This window comes from Mustela erminea, chromosome 7, assembly GCF_009829155.1.
Source record: "Mustela erminea isolate mMusErm1 chromosome 7, mMusErm1.Pri, whole genome shotgun sequence".
Lineage (NCBI taxonomy): Eukaryota > Metazoa > Chordata > Mammalia > Carnivora > Mustelidae > Mustela > Mustela erminea.
Genome location: NC_045620.1, coordinates 140,870,019 through 140,892,667, shown reverse-complemented (window position 1 = coordinate 140,892,667; position 22,649 = coordinate 140,870,019). Strand labels below are relative to the sequence as shown.

The following is a 22,649-nucleotide window of genomic DNA, read 5'->3' as shown; positions in this document are numbered from 1 at the left end:
GTACAGTCCCCGCGTCGCCGGCCCCCGGCTGTGCTCGCTCCAAGGGTGCCTCCTGCCCTTTCCTGAGGGGAACCCACACTCCGCAGCCCAGCTCGGGGCCGGTCAAAGCCGCGGGGACACGGGGCTGCGCGGAACACATACTCACAGTCTCTTCATGGATTCCAAGTGATCGAATGTTCCTGGGGCCAAATGTGTGATTCGGTTGTTATGTAAGAATCTGTTGAAAGAGACAATACAACAAACCAACATCTAAAATGCTTCTTACGTGTGTAGAAGAGTATGAACAGTCCAAAAACGCAGCTTCTAAAAAAATAACTCAGTGACTGCATTATTTCATGCAAATGAACCTGAGAATATTATTTAGCCCAGAAAGAACCAGGGTTTGTTTTTTGTTTTCTTTTCTTTTATTTTCTTTTTTTTTTTTCTATTTTTATCACCATTCCCGAAGAGAGAGACCTAGTCAGTCCTGCTTCTGAATCGAGAGACAAGGAGCAGGCGCTCCGCACGGTCAGTCCTGAGGTCTGGACAGACAGTGGCCTCCCCCCTCCTGCAGAACCTGGACAGCGTGACGGCCCAGGGCCGCGGGCAGACTCGGGGACGGGAGGAAATGCAACTTACAGCCTTTCCAGCTTCGGCAAATGTTGGAAGGACTCTGGGTCCAGAGTTTCTATCTGATTAAAGTGCAGATATCTAGACAAGTGTAAAAAGAGAGAGAGAGACAGAGAGAAGAAACAGACTTTAAACAGTTTTACTTGTGCAGATCTAGATTTCCTGCTCAATAAAGTTTCCTAAGGCCTTTCAAATTCTTATGTCAGTAACTCTCTAGATTTCCTACATTACATGGAAAACAAGTGAAATCATCAAATCGTAAGATTAGATACAATTAAAAACTGGGCACAGACTGTAGGAGTGAACGGCTGTCGGTGACCCTGACCGAGAACCCCCACGCACGGGGCCAGACTGCGCGGCCGTGACCTCCGCGCGGTATGTGGGCCTTTGCAGGAAGAGTTCACGTAGCCTCCCTACGGCACATCTGTACGTGTACGAACACCTTCGATCCTCTAACCTCTGTGAATCTCCCGGGGGTGGGGGGCTTACGCTGACTGAGCACACAGGGAACCACAGAAACAACGAAGCGCCAAGTCACACGTTTCCTCAAATGTGCTCAATTACACAAATAACCGGCATTTACTCATCTTTTGCTGTGTCTCCTGGCTTTCCACGATCTACACATTTCTCAGTACAACTAATGTCTTCTCATTTTCCTAAATACTGCCTTTCTCACTGTGAAATCGGTGCTTTTCCCCTTAAGTGAAACAGTGGACACAGGCTTGGACGCGGCCGTGCGACAGGGTGCTTCTGCCCCGAGTGCCCCCCACAACATGCGGAGAAGAGAGATCTCTGCCCCCCACAGCTCACTCACGCGGGGCCCGGCAGAGCGGCAGGGACAGACTGACACGAGCAGTTACGGGTTTCATCATGAACCGTAGCACCAGGCAGAAAGCGTTCTCAAAACGCACCTGGATGCTCAGAGACCATCACCAATGTTGAAATTCCTGGGACTGCAAGGTCACCCAAGGTCAGTTGCGCTTCCTTGCCTGTCTGTGCCTCCCTGGCCCAGCTCCCGGGAGGGCACCACGGGGACCCCGAGTCTGGGAGGTCACAAACGCGGCTGCAGAGCACACAGACATGTCCGGCCCGTCGCCCTCCACTCCGGGGGGAAAGCCCGCGAGCAGGGTGTGTGGGAGCCTGAAGCGGGGGGGACATGTAGTCCCTGTCACAGGAGAAGCCTGGAGGAGACCCCCTCCCCCGTTGGCAGGCAGGTGGGGTGCTGGGGAGGCGTCCGGGGAGGGAGGAGGGAGAAGGGAGGACCTCCTTGCCCTGGTTCACTGCAGCCTGTCTCCACGGCCCCAGAGACAAGGCTGAGGCCACAGCTCTGGGCAGGCGGGGCACCCCTGCCCTCCCACGGCCCCAGGCCAGCCATGGGCGCCAACCCCAACCTATGCTGCCTGACTCTGGTCACACGTGCTCAGCACACAGGACGAGCGGGACCTCCAAGGAGCCCAGGCTCCGCAGACTCCCGGCACCCTCAAGCTGGCCTCTGAAGGACGAGAGGGGCTTCCGACACGGGGGGGGGGGTGCTCCCGGCACGGTGGGGCTCCGGCATGGGGGGGGAGCCCCGGCAGGACCCGGAGCCCCGGCAGGACCCAGCCCCCCGGACGACAGCGCGCACCCACAGGAACAGCCTCATCTGCGGGCGGGGACCCGGTCCTGAGAGTGTCTGTGGCCCGTCAGACACCCGCCGACACCCACGGAGGAGCCGCGTCTCGGCGGACAGACCCTCGCTGCCTGAGCCGGGCTGTGGCGGCTTCCTGACCCGGGACCCGCCGTCGCCAGGACGGCTGGATGCGCCGCTCCCGGAGCCAGAGCCTCACGTCTCCCCAGACGCCGCCTGCTTCCTCCTCGCCCCTCGTCAGGGCGGGCGCCGCCTGACTCCGGCTTCTTTCAGTCCGACGGCTTCCGGGGGGACGGCTATGGGGACGCCGGGCCCCAGGAGAGGCGCGTCAGGCGTCCGGATCGCGACCTTCACAGACGCGCCGTCCACCGCAGCCTCTAACTTTCGGTTCCCTCCTCCCCTGCGGGGGGACCGCACCGACCCGACGCACAGCGGCTTCTCCGTCCTGCCGCCGGCGGCGCTCGCAAACCCAGCAGAGCGGCTCGCCCCGGAATAAAGACCCCGAGACCCTTGCGCATTGTCTGTTTGGGAAGCATCTGGTTTCAGGGGAGCCCCTGCCCCGGCTCTGCCCTGTCTGCCCCGGCGTCTCCGGAGACGGGCCTGTGCCCGACGCGCGGAGGAGCCACGCAGACGCAAGGACAGCCGCCACGGAAGAACGTCGGGCCGCGTCACAGCCAACAGCCGCGTCCAGCCCTGCGACCGTAACCGTGCGGCCATCTGAAATGCCTCGGAACCACCTCAGCCCCTACCCACCAGAAAAAGCTCTCACCAGGAATTCTACTCAAAAAAACCTGCTGACTTCATATACCGCCAAAGAAACAACATCCAACACACACTAACTAGAAACACAGGGGAAAAGCTCATTTTCTCCAGAATAATGACATAAATGCAGAAAGTAAGCCGGACGAGTGCAGAGTCACTAAAGGAAACAGGGTCCGAGGAAAGCAGCCTCCTCGTCCCCCACGGCCCGGAGACCCTCCCCAAAGACCTTCCCTGGCTCGCACGTCCGTCCCTGCTGGGAATGGGAGCACCGTGGAGGCAGGAGCTGCCTGGTCTCAGGGAAGCTGGGCACGGGCCGCCGTCAGCAGAAACCGGGGCCGTCCCCTGGTGGGGCAGGGGCTCAGACAGAACCGCTCTTTCCACCGCATGCACGCACTCCCTACGTCCCCGTTAGTACAGGCATGCATCGTGCAAACAGCAGACTTAGTTCATCTGCCCTACAAGAGGCAAGGGGTGGGTGGCATCCCAGACAGCCACGTGCGGGGGGGACACTTACAGTTGCTCTAGAGAGGCAAGTCCCTTAAATGCTTGCCTGTCAATTGACTGGATCTCATTCTTGTACAGATAGCTGAAACAAGAAACGGGAGCGTTAGCACACGACAGGCCACAACGTCAGAGGAGGGAAGGCTTGCGTTGACATGTGGGGGGAGTTTCAAATTAACGACTGTATCAGAATACAGACCAAACCGACACGACGCCGCGGCTCCCCTCACGGAGGTTCTCGGCCCTTCCTCAGAGGGAGTCTCCCCACGGCAGGCTGTCCACCCACCACCCCGGCTTCCAGAAAGCCCCAGTACAAAGCCGACATGTCTTTGCCCAGCAGAATCTCCTCACGAGACGGAGGCAAGGTGGGCAGGCGGGAAGCATCAGAGACTGTTCTCACGCAGTCTGTAAGCGAAGAACGGTTTCTACCTTTTTAGTCGGTTGAAAATTTCGAAAGAAGACTAACAGTTCACGACACAGGAAAGTTATTCGGAACCTGAACTTCTGCGTCCATGACTAACACGGACACATTGACTTAGTCCACGGCCGATCGGGGCCACATGGCAGAGCCAAGCCACCACGGCAGAGCCGAGCGGCCCATGAAGTCTCAGAGACGTGCTGCCACGTCCCAGAAAGTCTGCCAACTTCTGGGCAGAGCCACAAGGTGAGGCGCCTCCGAGAGCCCCAGGCCCGGGGACAGGACTCGGGGTCAGCACCGTCCCACACACACTGGCTCGTGGCAGATCATGGGAAGCCAACGGCGTCCTGCGCCTCTGACGTGACCTCTGCATTGGGGCAGAGACGCGTGTCTGCGCTGCTTCGTCCCCACCCATGACCGCAGACCCACGCTGGCCCCTCCCTGCCGTCCGCAGGCGTCTCCGGGCACCGCAGCATCGGCCGGCAGGATGTCCGCCCGCCCACCCACTCCAGCGAACAGGCCTGCTCTGCCTTAACGTCGTGCAACCGCACGCTCCGGTCCCAGACGGTGTGCGCGGCAGCACCGCCTGTCCTTGTGTTCGGCGCGGGCTGCCTCACAGGCCCTGCTCCGCTGTCTCTGACCGCTGCCACCCCACGCAGCGGCTGTTCCTTCTCCCTTGCGCTCCTCAGCCGAACTGACCCCACGGAGAACCACAGCCTCTGCGCGAACAGGCGGTGCCCCCGCCGGTCCAGGACCCGGTGCCCCCAGCAGAGCCGGGGCAGAGCTGGGCCCCGTGGGACAGAGTCGTCTGCCAACCACCTGCTAGTGTGGTTGTGACCCTGCAGTCTACGTTCTGTCCCAGTCTCCGCCGGTGTGCAGAGCAGGGGGCAGCCGCTGGGATCACCGGAGTCAGCAAGCATGTGGAAACCAGAAAGAACACGGCCTGGCCCCACAACTTACGCTCTGGTGGGAGCCCCTGCTCCCTTACGGCCCAGCGGGGTTTCTGCGCTCATTCCTCTAGAACGGTGGGGCGACCGCCTAAGGGCAGCGTCTGTCTGCACACACGTTAAAGACAACGGGAGTGCGCGACAGCAGAGCCCCGGTAACACGGGCGGGGTGTGTTTCCGAGGGCGTGGGGCCAGCCTCCGCCTTCCTAAAACAATGGGCACGGACAGTCCTCCGATAGTGGGTTCTGAAGAGCACTTGACGCCAGAGTCCCCTCTGGACGGGAGGCTCCTCCCAGGACGTAAGCGCACCCTCCGGCAGCGTCCGTGGAGGGAAGACGGACACCGTCCCACAAGCCGCTGGGGTCCGGCAGATAACCCCTGCTCAGCTTCGAAGAGCCCAGACTAATCGTCACGGCAGCAATAACCAGTAAGCTCCGGGGGAGCTCGCCAATGCTGCAGCTGCACAGTGTCCTCCACGTGCTCGCGGCAGTGCCGTCTCCTGCGAGGACCCGGCTCCGAAGGCACCGTCTTGCCCCTGCTCCTGGGGTCCTTCTCACGAGCACCCCACCCCCCGGTCCTGCTGACCACGGCCCACCCCCCCAGCAGGGACCAGGCGCCTTCCACCAGGGGACATCGTGGACGTGGGGGCGGGAGGCTGGGGCACAGGGCCTCGAAGGGGAGCGGCCGGCAGGAGAAGCTCATGAAGCCTTACTTAGAAAAAACCATTTTAAGTGGAAAATGAGGCATCCCAAAGTATTTAACACTAAATATGTTTGCAGGTTAAATAATAAGTTGTTCTTGATTAATTTAAGCCAAAAGCAAAATAAAGAATTAAAGTAACACACACACACACTCACTACGGAGTGCTGCTCTCAGCTCACAGAACCTACTTTCTACGAAACCAAAACCTTTCTTCTGGACCTTGTACAGCACTTAGAATTTAAAAATAAAACAAATCAAATCAATTAAAACTCAAGAATAAAAGGCCCTTCACTCATTTTTAAAATGAGCAACAAGGCTTAATAATTCTGTATGTTATTCTATTGTATTCTAATTCTAATTCTATTCTACTGTAAAGATTAACAAACTATGCCAAAAGTCATGGAAAAGTATTTACACCCAACAATTCCAACGGCCTTCACTGAGGGATACGCATCTTTATAAACACGGTCACAAACCAACGACATCTGAAACCGAACAGTTGGTAAAATACACAGCAACACTGACAATGTGACTTTATTTTAAAAATCAACGTGACTTCTAGACACTCACGTTCGTTTAGGACATAAATTTCCCAAAAAAGTCCCTGATCTCAGTCTCTCATTAAAATGGTTCTCTCTAAAAGCTCATTGAAGTCTTAAAAGAAAGAATCACTTGCTCAAAGCCCACGACGCGCACTTGTATCTACAGCAGGAAGGTACCGGAACGTGTGTCCTGACGCTTCCCGCCTTGCAGCAAGTGCCCGACAGCGGGGAGGCCTGCTCGAGCTTGCAAGGTCGTCTTCCGACCTGCCGAGCTCATGTTTCATTGCTCATGTAGGGATGGACTAAAATCAGTCTCAAAAGGCAAACTACAATTTTACTACCTAAAAATAGGAGGGGGTGACGTCAGCCGGGGGACGATGGGGCAATCAGCAGACCAGGGCACCCTCATACCTCGCCCACGGCCGGAGAGGCCGCCTGCAGCCGAGCAGGGCCGCGAGTCCCCCGCCCCGCGCGGCCTTCGGGGCCGGCCCTCACGCCCCTCGCTCCCACGCGCCTGACGGCTGAGCACACACCCCGAGCGCCCCACGGCCGCGTGCCTCACACCGACAAACTCGCACTAAAAACCCGAGCCCAACACTCATTCGGAGCCTGTGGAGATCGACCCGGAGAGACGGCCGCGCCCGCACGAACGGCGGCTCCCGGTCGGGAATAAGCGTGAGCGTGAGGGCAAAGGACGGACGGTCCACTTACAGATACTTCAAATTCTCCAGGTCCTGGAACGCTCCGCTGGGGATGCTCTTGATCTGGTTGTTGTTGAGAAGCCTGCGAGAGAGTCTGAGTGAGAGCCCGGCCCCCGGACCCGCGCGGGGGCACGCTCCGGCCGCTTGGGAAAGGTCGCCAGACGACTCGGGCGCGGAGCCCGGCCTGGACACCGGCCAAGCACCCCACGCACACGAAGTGTGCCAGCCCTCGCCCTGGGACGACGCGCTTTCTCGGGGGGCCGGTGTCCCTGTCACCGCACGACATGGCCCTCCCTACACACTGACCAAATGCCCTCTTCGATGCAAAGCAGAGTCTCTCTGTCCTGCCGTCTGCCGGACTGCCCACCTCGGCTGAGGGGAAAGCCAGCGTGGACATGCAGGGTGGTCTCCCCAGGGTCAGACCTCTTCCCCCACCGGCTCCCCGGACGGCAAGGGAACCGATCCTGCTCCGGCGCCTCACCTATCCCCCGTGCCAGCAGCCACCCTCGGAGCAAAGAGCCAGAGACGCCATCGTCCTGGCAGGCTCCGGATAGGACGGTCGGCCAGGTCAGCCGCAGAACCTCTGGGTGCCCGTCAGGCCTGTCTCCTTCATCTGTCCATCCCTGGGACTAGGCATCGGTGCCCAAAGGGATGGCGCCCCCACCCCTGCTGGGCCCTCGTAGCCAGGAGAAGCGCCGGCCCCTGCCCCCTGCAATGGGTCCTGACCTCGTACAAAGGTGAAGGGTCTGGCCCAGCCTGGGACCGAGGCACTCACAGAAAGACAAGAGGACACACGGCCACGGGGTCTGGGTCACACCTACTTATAAGGGACCCACATAGGTCCACGATGTCAGACAAGATAGGACAGAGGCCGAGCTCAGGTTCCACGGCCTGACATCTCAATGCACACGTTCTGTTCCAGCGACCCGTGTCCACGCCCCCCGTTCCTGCCCGACCACAGATAACCGGGGCTGACCCCAGGTGTGTTTCCTGCCGGGTCCCAACAGAATGTGATGTTCGGACTTACAACGTGTTCAAGTTTCTCAGCTTTCTGAACGCCCCAGGCTGGATCTCCCTGATTCTGTTAAAGCGCAGATCCCTAGGGGAGAAAACACAAACAAGAAATGCATTTATGCAGAGAAATATGCAGGCGTCACTGGTGCTGTGTCCTCTCACTGAGTTCTGGCACGACGCTGAGCCACGTAAGGAATGGAACCCCGCAGCCCAGTTCCTGGACCAGTCGTGCCTTCACGGAGGCCAGCGGGACGACTGAGGGTTCATCTGGATGACGGCGGCGAGTCCACGTCTCAGGAGTGTGCTGAGATGACAGCAAATAAAAACCTCCTCGAACCACACACCCACCTTCTGCAGACCCTGAGGGTCAGCGAGCCCTCCCCCCACAAACCCAGCGTCGACCGGCGCGTACAGCCCCGGCTCTGGGAGAGCGAAAATGCTTTGGCAGCCTCTCCACAGTCTCTCGAGCTGGAGTTCGGGGGTCCAGCCGCAAACTGCCTGCAATGTTTTCTGGATGAGTTCAGAGCTCCTGGTGACCCAGGAAGATCCACACACCCAGCGTGTGAGCCCAAACTCCGCACTTCCACGCGGTTCTTGCGGATGGTTACATGTGTGCTGGAGCACAGCTACTGGTTTCTTGTGGACAGAGGGACGACCTGAGCAGCCCAGGGGAGACCAGAGCACGAGGCCACGTCCACGGGGAGACAGGGCTGCCCGCGGCTGCTGGCGGCATGGGGGGAAGCAGCAGGTAGAGGGGCCCCTGCACAGAACAGGAACGAGCTCCGGGACCACAAGCTCAGGGGCAGAAGGTGCGCACGTGTCCATTCTTACCCCCCAACTAAAATCTACCAATTAAAGTAAGAAACATAAAAGCTGTAAATTTAATTGAAATCTATCATTTAAAATTAGTCTATAAATGCAGTATTTATGAAAATCACAGAAAAGTAAATAAAGACCACTTTCTTTATCAAAGAGTCTTGGAAAACTTAAGATTCCCTGCTCAAAGGAAACAGCCAACAAAACAAAGAGGCAACCCACAAATGGAAGATACTCACAAATGACAGTACAGATAAAGAGCTGATATCCAAGATCTATAAAGAACTCCTCAAACTCAACACACACAAAACAGATAATCATGTAAAAAAATGGGCTGAAGACATGAAGACACTTCTCGAATGAAGACATACAAATAGTTAACAGACACATGAAAAAATGTTCATCCTCACTAGCCATCAGGGAGATGCAAATTAAAACCACACTGAGAGACCACCTTACACCAGTTAGAATGGGCAAAATTAACAAAACAGGAAACAACATGTGTTGGAGAGGATGTGGAGAAAGGGGAACCCTCTTCCACTGTTGGTGGGAATGCAGGTTGGTGCAGCCTCTTTGGAGAACAGTGTGGAGACTCCTCAAGAAATTAAAAATAGAGCTTCCCTATGACCCTGCCATTGCACTCCTGGGTATTTACCCCAAAGATACAGATGTCGTGAAAAGAAGGGCCATCTGTACCCCAATGTTCATAGCAGCAATGAACACGGTCGCCAAACTGTGGAAAGAACCAAGATGCCCTTCAATGGACGAATGGATAAGGAAGATGTGGTCCATATACACTATGGAGTATTACGCCTTCATCAGAAAGGACGAATACCCAACTTCTGTAGCAACATGGACGGGCCTGGAGGAGATTATGCTGAGTGAAATAAGTCAAGCAGAGAGAGTCAATTATCATATGGTTTCACTTTCTTGTGGAGCATAAGGAGTAACACGGAGGACATGGGGAGATGGAGAGGAGAACTGAATGGGGGGAAGTCGGAGGGGGAGACGGACCATGAGAGACCGTGGACTCTGAGGAACAAACGGAGGATTTTGGAGGGAAGGGGGTGGGGGGTTGGGGGAGCCTGGTGGTGGGTACTGTGGAGGGCACCGACTGCATGGAGCCCTGGGTGTGCTGCACAAACAACAGATTCTGGAACACTAAAATTTAAAAATTTAAAAATTTTAAATTAAAAAAAAATTTTAAATTGAAAAAAAAAAAGATTCCCTGCTCACAGGCTCAACCCCCACAATATGGAGTCCCAGGGTTACTATGGGAGCAACTGGGGGCCCCCATTCCCATGAAGTCCGAGTCGGTGCCACTGAGCGGACGCGGAACAAGTCTCTGCAGAGACACCTACTTACAACAACATCACCGCAGCATGAGGATGGCCCTGCTCCAGCAGGACTGGTGCCCTCAAAGAAGGGGGAGATCCGGCCACAGGCCAGCCAAGGCAGGGAGTCCGGGAGGCGGAGTGATTCTCTCCCAGCGCCCTGGAAGGACCTCGACCGCGGCTGCCGCCCAGACCTGCGGACTGACGACTTGTGCTGGAGCTCCATGCGTGGGGCTCTGCGCAGGCAGCCCTGGGAAACCAAGAAAGGGCTCCCGGAGCAACACTTGGTCTGCGTCAGGAGTGACGCTCACTGACCTCTTCACAAACTTTTCAGGAATCTGACCATTTTGAGCCAACTCAAGTGTCATAAATGATTTGAACAATCAGTTCTAGTTTACGGTGCGAGAAAAGGCTTTTCAGAAAGTATTTAAGTCACTAAAATGAATTGTGTTGACTTAGGAGCGAGCAAACGAAATGTAGAACTTTGGGGCATCCGCTTCTCGGCTCTGGGTCAGGGTCCAGGGTAGCGGAGGCCCCAGGCGTCGGTCCCCAGCTGCCCTGCGCGGTGGACCGGGCCCTCACCCTGTGCTCTCCCGGTCCCCAGAGCCACCAGCACGCTCTCTGGGAACGCGGCCCCCTGCACCGACCTGTGGCACTTAAATCCAGGAGAAGCTGATCTGTATCCACAGTGAGGACACGGAGGCGGTTTGGCTGCCGAGACGCCGAAATCACGTCCCCAAGAGGAGGGCGGGTGTCTCCGGAGGCCGCGTCCCCCGTGGGAAATGGGTCCGATTCAGGGGCACAGACGGGCTAGCTGAGCCGCAGCATGAACAGAGGTGATGGGAAGCTCTGTCCTCGCGTGGGACGAACGCGGGCTCGCCCGGGACTCGGACAGAACGCCCTGGGCCTACGCGGAGTCGACATCCCCAGGAACTGGACCGCCACAGGCGCGGGCGCGCAACACACTCGGCCGGGACATCACACCACCAAGAAGCCAGGCCCCAAGTCCTCAGGAAGGACGGTGGCTGGGCACAGGCAGCTTCTGACGCCGCCTCCCTGTCAGACCCAACACACAGGGAAGCACACGGAAGCCCCGGAACCTGGCAAGCAGGCCGCTGAGGGACAGACGCCTCGGCCACCTCCGGACGCCGCAAGGCCGGCCTGCGGGTGTGAGGCCCGTGCCCGGAGCCCTGGGAAGGCACGGAGGGAGGCCGCGCCTGGCGGCCGCCGCACCCCAGCTCTGAGCGCCCGGGCAGGGGGCCTCGCAGAGACCTGGGGTGCGGGGACACGCACGCCAGATGTGAACACCCTGGGGGTGGCGAGCGGAGTTCAGCGTGGTTAACGCACCGGTACACGGGTTAGGCGCTGCCGTACGCGCACGGCTGACACAGTTACAGAAAGTCGGTGTAAGTAACCAGTCTCTCTAAACGGAACTGCTGCAACATCTTAACTTACATGGTGGACAGCAACCAGGCCCCCTCCCGGATTCCCTGCAGACCCTCAGAGAAGACCACACGCCCACCCAGCCAGGGAGAGGGCACACAGAGGCCCGCATTCCAACAGAGCCAAGAAAAATAAACAAAAAAAAGGAACCAAACGGAGATTCTGGAACTGAAGCACACTAACAGCTGACATGGAAAGTCCTTGCACGGACTCAGCCTCTTGCATAGGGCAGAAAACAGCGTGACCTTGAGGGCAGGATGCCGGAAGTGCATGGTCTGAGGATGCAGGGGACCGCACCTATGCGGTCACTGTAACCTTGTACACGTTGAGGGGCCTCGCAGAGACGGCGGGCCTCGGAGCAGCCGCAGGAGAGTCGATCGGAGGCCACGTGGCCACGGGCCCGGAGAGACAGGCCCAAAGAAGGCAGATGTCATGCATTTCCAATAGGAACCCAATTCCAAGTCCTAACCACAGGTCGCAGAGGCCGTGTTCCACCTGAACTGACTCCCAGTCTGCAGGAAGTACCGGGAGGGGTTTATTAATTCAGTGACAGTGAGGATTCTCTTAAGCACTGTTCCCAGCAGGGTCCCCGGGTCAGCAGCAGCAACAGCATCTCCTGGGAACATGCTAGAACAGCCAATTCAGAGCCCCACCCCAAACCTACAGCCTCAGACACTCTGGGTGGGCCTGGGAACCAGAGTTTTAATAATCTCTCCAGGAAGAGCAAGGTGAAGTTTGAAAGCACTGCTCATCAGTGATGCTAGGGAGGCAGCCGTGGGCACGCGTGTGACGGCAGGCGTGTTTACAGCCGTGGGCACGTGTGACGGCACACGTGCTTACAGCCGGGTGCACGTGTATGATGGCACGCGTTCTTACAGGCGCGTGCACGTGTGTGACCGTGTGTGCTTACAGCCCTGTGCATGTGTGTGGGGTCATGTGCATGGCATCTGCACGCACAAGCCCACGCGTCCACACCCACGCATGCATGCAGCAGATGTCTGCTACTCCCACACGTCAGGTCCTTGGCCCTCGGTCATCACTGACACGAAGCTTTGATTAATGCGAGCCGGTTAACGAAGTTATACTCTAAGCACCCCCCATTCTGTAACTTTGGAAATACAGTCTGTGCAGCCTGGGGAGACAGAATATCTAACCCTCTAGAAGGGGACCACCGGAGAGCATGTCTGTGCGAAGTGCTCCTACAGCATCCAGCCTCCTGCAGACAAGCACCGTGACCTCCCCTCGGGGTCCTGCAGGATCCGCCAGACGCCTTCCCTGAATGCCGGAAGCACACAACAGGGAGCGGCGCCCCGAGGAGACTCAAAGGGCGGGGAGTCCCGGGATCCTAGACACGGTGACTTCAGAGCAAGACCACGGGGAGCTTCACGGTCCACATCCGCCCGGTCTGGCTTCTAACACACGACAGCAAGGTACACGTGGTCGGCTTTAGGAGGGGAGGAGAAGAATCCGCGTTAGGTTAGAAGAAATCCCCGCATTCAGAAACTGAGACCGGCCAGGCTCAGGGAGGCCCGGGTCACTCCCTGGGAGCAGCACGACGGGCAGCCGGGGCCCCGCCTGGGAGCCTGTGTGGAGAAGGCGGTTCAGCCCTGCTGGGGGGAGCTGACGGGACGGCCCCGCCCCACGGTTCATCCACGAGTCACTTGGGGGCTCCTGGGCGGCTCAGCTGGTTGAGAATCGGACCCTTTCTTTCTGCTCAGGCTGTGATCTCAGCCGTGAGATCGAGCCCCGCACCCAGCTCCGTGCTCAGTGGGAGTCGGCTTGAGATGCCGCCGCACCCCGCCGGCGCACGCGTGTGCACACGCTCGCTGTCAGAGAAGTAAACAGGGTCGTTCTCGCGACCTCGTCGGACAAGCAGCACTGGTCAAGTTCCGATGCTGAGACAGGCTTAAATGCGACTGAATTCCGGTTCTCAAACAGGACATGCTGTGGAATTTCGAATTTGTGGACAAATCATTTTCTATTTTTCCTATTTCTATTTTAATTTTTCTATTTAAAGGTAAATTTAAACGTGTGTCGCTTTAGTGAATAGGAAAAAGCGTTTTCTTTTAAAAATCACCAAAGATTACAAGGTGAACTTCATGGTAGAAATCTTAATGATTCCCTTTGATTTTCTCTGATAACTTTTTTTGCGATTTGGCTGAATGTTGCCCAGTGGTTTGGCCATGTTGCTGAGAAAGGTCCCAAAGCGTGAGCTGGGGGAGGGACGAGAGACACCCCGGGCTGGGCAGCCCCTCCGGCTCCAACCAGCGGCCGTCCTGCGATCTGCTGTGAGACGTGGCAAGACGCTGACAGACGCTGCGTCCCAGACCCTCCAGGTGCTCAGTTTCTTGTTTCCGCTTTTTTCTGGTAGGGTTTCTGGTAGGAGTTTGCAATCACGGAAACATTAAAACAAAGCGAATCACCTCAAACTTCTTGCCTGCCGTGCTGCCGTTTGTTAGCCTTTCTAATATAACTTTTTTTTTTTAAGATTTTATTTATTTATTTGACAGACAGAGATCACAAGTAGGCAGAGAGGCAGACAGAGAGAGAGAGAGGAGGAAGCAGGCTCCCCGCTGAGCAGAGAGCCCGATGCGGGGCTCAATCCCAGGACCCTGAGACCATGACCTGAGCTGCAGGCAGAGGCTTAACCCACTGAGCCACCCAGGCACCCCTTAATATAACGTTTAAATCGACTTCTGTTTTGAACGGTCTCCCTCGCAGAATCCTGCTGATTCTCCACGGTTGTTCCAGGCCCTTCTGCACGCCGAGAGGGTTTCTCTGGCCCCGCACTTCCTCGAGGTGGGAAGGGGCAACACTTAGCATTAATTCTGGGGAACTCCTGAGTGTAAGCATCCGGTCCCACTAGCTCCAGAAACCATCAAAACCCAAATCCCAGATACGGTGTCTGTTGAGTGTGTACAGCCTTCCGCCATCCTAGGGCTGAACGCTATCCGTGTGCCTGCATGGTGTGCGCCTTCCCTAGCTGTCTGCCACGTCCACTCCGAAGCAGAGACGCTGGGCTTTGGCCCGGCATGGGCGCGACTCCCTGGGAGCAGGCCTAGCGCGTGCGGGGGACCCTGTGCCCCCTCCGCTGCTCCCTGCTTGGTCACAGCGGGGCCAGGGGCGGGATGGACCAGACTCTACAGACCCTGGGGGACCACGAACCCCACAGCCTCCGCTAGCTGAAATCGAGCATTTCACCTGAGAAACGGACAGCAGCTCCCACTCTGCTCCGTGAACAAGTGGGGGAGACACAGGGGCCACCTGGCCTCTCTGGGCACAGGGAACCACCGGCCTCCCCCAGGACGCCCCAAGGCCCCTTGAACTTCACCATCTTTGGCCAAAGCCAGCTTTTCCCCCAAGATCCTGTTTTCCTCTTGAGTTCCACCAGGAGCATCGGCACCTTCAGCCACCGGGACAGGTGACCCAGAAGCTGACCCCGGGTCTCCTTTGCTTCCTGCCCCTGAGGCACCGCCAGGCCCGCTGTTTTCAATCAGAGTTGCCCACCGTTCGCTCCTCCTTCCCGCCCCCGCACGGAGAGGCCCGGCCCCATCGGACGATCTCATGTCACTCAGGACCCAACACGGCCCACTCCTGCCACCCGTTCCTAGCACCCAGACGTCACCCCCGCTCTCCGGCAAGACCCCTTCTGTGGCCGCGCCCACCGGATGCCCTCGTCCTCCAGGCTGTCCCTGTCCTGCGAGGGCATCGCGTCTGCTCAGGGAGCCGGACTTGGCCTCCAAGACCAGGTCAGGCGGCCCTGTGGGGACACACGTCATTTTAGGTGGATTCCTGCAGCTCGGTGATTACAGGGCACGCCGAACTCCGGTCTGTAAACCTCACCCCGGTGTGCAGAAAAGGAAGAACTTGCACCAGGCTTGGCGCCAACGGCAGTGACCACTTTGGGCAAAGCCACGACCGTCTGTTTAGAGACCATCTATGCCGCGTAACTACAAAGAACTGCAGGAGGCACCTGCGCTAACGGGATCCTTCACGAGAAACGTGCCGGGACAGACTCAGAATCCCGACGCAGAGCAGCAGGCAGCCGGGACCAGCCCTGCACACAAGCAGCCCCTCTTCAGGGCCCCGCCCTCCCGAAAGGCACGTGGACCTGTCACCAGCTGTCTCTGAGGACAGCCCGCCGCACCTTCCCTGGTGCACACCACTGTGGGCCCGTCCCCCAAGCTCACTGGGGCGCCTCCCCCCCGCCCTCTCACAGCGGACCCTCTGCTCTCCCCGCTCACTGCCGCTGGCTCTGATTCCTTCCTCTCTAGCAGGAGAGCCACATGCCGTGCACCTGCACCTTTCACTCACTTCCGTCCCCAGAGTAAGCTCTCAGTTCATTCTCTCCCGCTACCCAGGGGCCCCGTCTGTGCTCACTGCTGGGCTCCTCAGGGGTCACGGACCGCCATCAGTCTGCGCAGTTATAAACAGCATGCAATGACTACCTTTCTGTTAGTAGCATTTGGATCTTTGCAGTAGTATTTCTGGACAGGTTCCCGCAAGCAGCACTGCTGGGAGAGAGGACAGTCACCCATCGAAGAGCTGACATGTGCTGTGCACCTGCTGGAGACTGGTCACTTCCACAGAGACAGCGCAGTACGTGACCTCACAGGGAAGCGGGCCCTGACGTGTTCCCCACACGGAACTGTCACCGTCATGCCTCTGGCTGGGCTCAAGGAGATGGAGGGAGGTCTTGAGTAGAAAGCACAGACAGATGGAGGTCTGCCCCTGAGCAGAGCGCGGTGGGGGTCAGCACATGAGAGGAGGGAAGGAGCAGGCCCTGTGGGCAATGCCGACGAGGAGCCCTGTAGTCCGGCGGGACCGTCCCAGCTCCTGGGGGCGAAGGCGGCCCTCAGGAGACACTCCCTGTGCCAGAGCAGGTTCTGGTCTGCACGCTCTTCTTCAGCAGACGGAGCCCGCGAGCACAGACCCGTCACACCTCTGAGGCTGGTGTGCGTGTGCCCATCTTCAAACACAGCTCCCACAGCCCACTGCCCTCCCCGGAACAGGCTGACCAGCGTGGAGAGCATCAACCCCAAGCCCGCCTCTTTCTGCAGGCTGTCCTGAGAATGTGGCACAGACCGCTTGCCCTGGGGCCATCCCTTGGGGCAGTGTGTGCAGCTGGCAGCCTTGAAGGATGAGGCCATGTCCTGTGCAGTCGAAGGGTAGCCTGCCCCCCCAGCCCTGAAGGCCATCTCCAGGCTCAGCGCTCCCGCCCCACGGAGCAGAGCCCCACATCACCGCCAACGGACTCGAGGACTCAGGGACCACAGGAGCAGGACGCGGCGCCGGCTGCCGAGTGGAAGCCGTAAGGGCATCCGTCTCTGACCGGGACCCTCGTGTCCTCCGCTGGGACAGACGGACAGAGCTCGGCATCACCTGGGCGGGAACTCGACCCTCTCCGAAGACAGAACCGAGCGCCCGTCTGGGGCCTTCTGGCCTGTGCTTCACTGGGCCTTTCCCGTCGCGTTTCCCCTAAAACCCGCACGTGCGCAGCTCACGTTTTCTAAAGGGTGACTTACGGGCGACCCCGCGACACAGTCCGTTGAGATTCCAACGGCTGGTTTTGGCTCAGGCTGTGATCTTGGGGTCCTGAGACGGCGCCCGTGTGGGGGTCCACACTCCACTCGACGTCGGTTTGGGATTCCCTCTCCCTCCGCCTCTGCCCCTCCCCCGTTCGCTCGCTCCCTTTCTCATTCTCAAACAAATGAGCAAAATCTTTTAAAAATAAAGCTTAATTCAGTATTTCCTGAGTAGATGTGAAAACACAGGAGCCTGGCTGCAGTCGTGGGACGTTTGTCCACAGCGATAAATCACGTTCATTGGCTTCCGTCTCTACCTTCTTTCAGAGATGATTAGAGGCTGCACAAACGCACACACAACACCGGCGATGAAGAGCTCACGGACGCAGGGAGGAGACAGGACGAGGCAGAGAAGGAGCTGAAGGAGCCGAGGACGGAGGCAGGAGGGAGGCTCTAGGCGTCCTCGCGAGCAAGCGAAGGCAGGATGAGAGGTGGCCCAGGGGGGCTCAGCCCAGAGAATCCCCAGCCGAGCGGGGAAGGAGGCCCACTGAGCCCCTCCGGCTCGTCACCGTACGTAATCAACGTCCCAAGAGGAGGCTCAGGGGCTGACGCGGCATGGCCCTCCCCGTCGGTCCCCGTCCTCCCCGGGGGCCACCGGCACGATTCTGAAGCATGACTCAAAGCCAGCGCAGACACAAATTTCATCCTGTTTATCTTGGCCCATCCGTCCTGCCTCCAGAGGTCTTTCTGACCCTGATTCGCATTCAAGGGTTTGCTAAGCCCGGGAGGCCCATGTTGTCTGTAAGGAAAAGGCACAAACTCCCTTCTCTACCCAAGCTACTAAAATCATAAAAAAAAAAAAAAAATGCAGGTCAGCAAAGGGAAACCCAGTGCAGAGTAATGAAACGCATACGAGCAGGTGTTTCTGGACAAGAGACGACCAGGCCGGCCGCCCCCGACAGAGACAACCAGGCCAGCTGCCACACGGCGGCCATGCAGGGCTCTGGCCGCGACGCCCTGACGTGCAAAGAGCCTGCGACAGGACAGGAGGAGGGCCTAACCCACGTCCGACTTCCAGAACTCTAGGGTGGCCGGACGCCCAGGTGCTGGAGGCCCGGGCTGCTGTGGCGGGTGCAATCAAGGAGCAGCCCATAGACTCGCCTTCCGTCCCGCGCCGCTGCGGACGGTGCTTGTAGAACGCGGTAACGCTCTGACGGCTCCCGTTGCCGGGCGGGACCCCTCCAGCCCTGCTGGCCCCCCATCCCAGAGGGCAGGCTGAGCACCCCTTTTCCGGGTGGCACGCACAGGAACCAGCAGACGTGGGGGCTGCTTCCCAGACAAGGGCACCGGGAGGCCCAAGACAAAAGCAAGCACCGCCCTCTGCTCGGCCGGCAGCCCCGGAGACGGGGGGAGACGCGGCCAGGGGCCTCCTGCTCCGCGCGGCCTGCCCTCGGCGCGGAACCCAGAGAAAGTGGGTAACTGGACTGCGTGTCTGCGTCCCACGGACCGGGGCGCGCGCGGCTACCGCTCACCCCCGGATGCTGCCGCTCACAGAGGCTCCCGGGCCGGGCTACAACCTGGCCCGCTACCGTCCCGCGCCGGCTGCGCCTCCGAAGCAGCAGGAAGGCCTGTCGTGGCTCGCAGGTGTGGACGGGGTGGGGGAGGCCCCATCAGGGAGGTGGACAGGAGGAGGACAGTCAGTACCAGGAGAACCCGGGCGGGTCCTGCCCTGGGGGAGGGGCTCCGGGCTGAGGAGCCTCCTTCCTGCTCCAGAGGCCCCGCTTACGGAGAGGCGGGGAAATGGGGCGTGACTAGTCCTCAGCCCCCGGCTCCCGGGCACTGACTTGTCACCGTGTCCCCGAGCCCAGCGCTTGCGGAACGGGGAGGCCCGGCCCTACCACCTGCAGGGTCCCCCACCTCCGCGGAAGGCCAGCAGCAGGGAGCCTTCTGATCGATGCCTTACAAGTCTGGCTGGTAAGGGTACGCAGTGATGTACATAATGAAAACAGGAAAGGCAGGCGGATTTTTTTCTCCAATATACACTTTAAAACAGAAACAAGTGAGAACAGTTCGAAGCCCGGGACAGAAAACCTTAAAAGAAAACTGATTTTTAGAACTCAATCAAGGTACTGACCCATTCAAAGGAAAACCATACACAAAAGTTTCTATTTTGGTTTTAGGTATTGGAAGGTTTCCCTTTATTAGTAAATGTATAAAGGCAGCAACGATACTGAAATACTAGAATTCTCCGGGATTTAGTGACACTACTCCCTTCGCAAAGGCAACACCATCACTTGGATCTGTAATGCGCGACACTTAACCGGTCCTGACTGTGTAACGTTGTTGCTCAGGGTTCACACTTCCACGCGCGACACAGAGAGCAGGGCAGAGCCTCGTTACGTGACACAACCCAGGTGACCCCGGAGGAGCAGGGCAGAAGGGAGGAACTCCTCCAAGGCTGGTCCCCTGCCCCCGACAGGGTCACCACATGCGGCCTGAAGCAGAGGGACCCCAGCTACACACAGACCTGCCGCCCACGACAACAGGCAGACGAAAACCCAACAAGAACGTGACCAGAACGAGACGGCCACGGAGGGACGCACCGGGGGCCTGAGCAGGCAGAGGCTCGGACGGGGGACGCACGGCCCGCGCTGCTGCTTCCAGATGTCCGCCACGTGAGGGGACATCTCCTGGTCAAAGCGGAGCAGCCTGGTGGCTGTCCTGAGCCCGAGACCCCTGCTGTCCTGCGGGTGGTGAAGGAAGCGGGGACATTCGGAGGCGGGAGGCAGCTCTGCGCTTGGGCCAGTGGCATGGGGGTCCAGCAGGAGAGTGAAGGGGTTCTGGACGCCCGCGGCAACTCTGGAGCCGGTGGTCTGCAAACAGCCCTTGAGCAGAAAAGTCCCCAAGCGTCCGCAGCACCGGTTACAACTCGCCCAGCCCCGGGAGTCGGCGTCGAGGACGGCCTTGCCCTGCCCACCACTGCTCACGGGTTGCAGACCCACCAGTCACTTTCGCCGCCCCGCGAGCCCCCGATCCAGGAGCCCCGGTTGCTGGGAAGGAGGCCCGGTGAGGGCCCTATGCCCTGTCCCTCCCACCGTGTCCTACGGACAGACCCCTAGGCTTCACGGTTCAGAACGTGCCGTTTTCGAGCCACAGGCAACGAAGCTCGTCTGCGCAAAGCCTTCCCTCCCCCACACGTGAACAGAATAAACCTACTAGGTCATGTGTCTGTTTCCTCTGGGGGAAAACAATCCCAAACTTCCTCCACGGGTGTATAAAAATGAAATCAGTATTTTTCTTACTTTCCAGACCCAGAGAGGGGGAAAAATAAAACCAGAATTGTGTACCACAGGCTTTTCCCAAGGCTGTTTTGTTGTGTCCCAGAGAACCCGGCACGCAGGGGTTAACCCGAGGACAGCCGTGTAATTCGAGGGAAAGCGGCCCCACTCCTCTTCTAGGCCGGCAAGGAGGCACGGAGACCTGCCTGGGTGAGCATGGAATCCATTCTCTCCAGCTAAGTGTGTCAGGGCAAACAGCACCCGCGGACATCGTCCTGATTAGAAACAGCCAAGAAAACAGCCAAGAAACAGGGCAAGATCCCAGCAGGACGGCTCCAACAGGATCCCGGCCGCGGAGGCGGGAGCTCCTGCTTTTCCGGGAACATGCATGTGCAGTTGTCCTGTTTTGAAAACAGGATGCGAGTGCGGGTAAGCGAGTGTCTCCTCTCGGGGAAGCGCGTCTGGGCCCGGTGACGTCTGTGCATCACAGGCCGGACGACGGGTCCACCCGCCCTCGGGCCGAGCCGGGCTCCCACTCGGGCCTGCAGGAGCCGAGCAGCCTGTGGTGAGAATGGTGGGAGCCGGACGCACTGCCAGGCTGGCCGCTGGGGCCCTCCGGGGACAGAGCCCTGGACGCCGGCCTCTGGCCCAGGGCCCCCACAGTGGGCAGCACAGGCCTCAAAGGGCGCCCACCCCCTCCCCGGCACGAGCAAACTTCACCCTGCATCCCAGGCCTCATCCGTGGGAAACAAGAATAATGTGTGCACGTGTGTGTGTGCACACGCATGTACACACGCATACACGTGTGTGCACACACGCACTCCGCTGCAGCACGACGCCCCTGACACGGTCTGTTCCCACTGGGAGAAGGGCCGCCACGGAGGCCCCGCCTACCTGCCGCGGGAGCAGCTCTAGCCAGACCGGCCAGGGCGGCTGCGGGGAGGCTCTCGTGCACCCAGAAGGCGTCACAGCCGGAAGTCGGGTGGGGGGTGGCAGCGGTAACAGCCCAGAGTCCACTGAGGGCACATCTCAGGGACTGAGTCTGGCCAGCGTCGCAGGAAACCAAAGATCCATCGACCCAAACATTCCTGGAGAGGAAGGGCCACCACACGCCACGTGCACCCGGGCGTGGCGCGCCACCAAGAAGCCACTTGCCGGAGAAGGACGGATGGATCTCGTACCCCCACAACCGGCCATGGGACTACACGGTCAGACGCCCGTCACGCACAGAAGACATCGCCAACGTCTGGGGCACGGACACTCCACGGGACCCCGATCTGTTCGCTCTGTAAGAAATGCCTCAAGACACGCACTGGGGAGCGCACCTAAACCTCCAGCGGCGAGCAGGGAGCGCCGCGAGCCCACTACTGACAGCCCCGCACGCATGCACATACGCACACTTGTGCACACGCATGTGCGGCACACCCAGACGTGCACACACCGATACTTGGGAAGGGAAACACCTATGGGACACTGGACGGTATTAAGAAAGCACTGCTCGTTTTTAGACGCATTATTTGGTCATTTTTGAAGATGTTTTCTTTCAGAAACACAAACTATAGTATATGTGGATAAAATGAGAAACAGAACTAACAAACTGGAAAAAAAATATTTCATTAAAGCAATAGAGTTCTCTTTCATTAAAAAACAAACAAACACCGGAACACCAGCTTGACCTGCGGCTCAGGCCGGCAGTGTTTGCTCACGGGCCGGCCGCGGATGTGTCGACGCCAGCGCGGGACCCGGAGGGTCTCTCCGTCCGAAACCTCTGCCAGGACCTCAGCATCGATGGCCGTCGTCACAGCCCACTCCGCTCCCCGCCCCCCAACCCACCCTGCAGAGCCTCCGGTCCTCAGCCTGCACCTGCGGGGGGCCCCGCCACTCCTGCTCCCTGAACACGCTGCCGCCAGCCCCGTCCCCAGGCGCACCCCGTGCTGTCCCAGCTCTCGGACTGTGCTCACGGAGCCCCACGGCCGGCAGGAGGCTCCCCCATACCTCGCTCCTCAAGACTGACCCAGCATTCGGAGTCAGAGTCACCATCGTGAGCACCTGTCCAAGTGCCTGACGGGAAAGCACTCCTGCGCCCGTGCCCTCCCGCAGCGCCTCACGTCTGGGATGCCGTCTGAGCGTGCGGTCACCGGGACACCCGCCCTGCTCTGAGCCTGCCCGCGGACCCCCCGCGACACCGGGCGTTGCAGCCAGTGCCTGGCCATCGCCGGCCACCGTGGAGTAGGTGCTGAACAAAACCGGCGTGGGAGCAACCGTTCTCCTAAGACAGTCCGTGCCCTTTTCCTTCAAGTACAACAAAACTTGGTAAAAACCTTAATTTAAGTACATGGGTCCGTTCAGTTTCTGTTCCGTTGTTTGTTCTCGCCAGTGCCAAGGAGGGAGCCGCCCCGGAGGCAACGCCCTGACTCATCTCAGCTGGGG

General features: G+C 58.9%; 1 protein-coding gene across 3 annotated transcripts in view; it reads right to left on the bottom strand.

The window, feature by feature from the left end:
* The window catches only part of PXDN (peroxidasin), a 68,223-nt gene that overhangs the window by 29,256 nt on the left and 16,318 nt on the right, over positions 1-22,649 (bottom strand). For 2 of the 3 annotated variants that reach the window (XM_032353467.1, XM_032353465.1), the window contains exons 2-6: positions 7,837-7,908; positions 6,820-6,891; positions 3,513-3,584; positions 619-690; positions 146-217 (exon numbers count right to left, since the gene is read on the bottom strand). In XM_032353467.1, coding sequence (XP_032209358.1) covers positions 146-217; positions 619-690; positions 3,513-3,584; positions 6,820-6,891; positions 7,837-7,908 — 360 coding nt within the window. The remainder of the gene's footprint in view (positions 1-145; positions 218-618; positions 691-3,512; positions 3,585-6,819; positions 6,892-7,836; positions 7,909-22,649) is intronic. The other variant, XM_032353466.1, reaches the window with a different exon arrangement.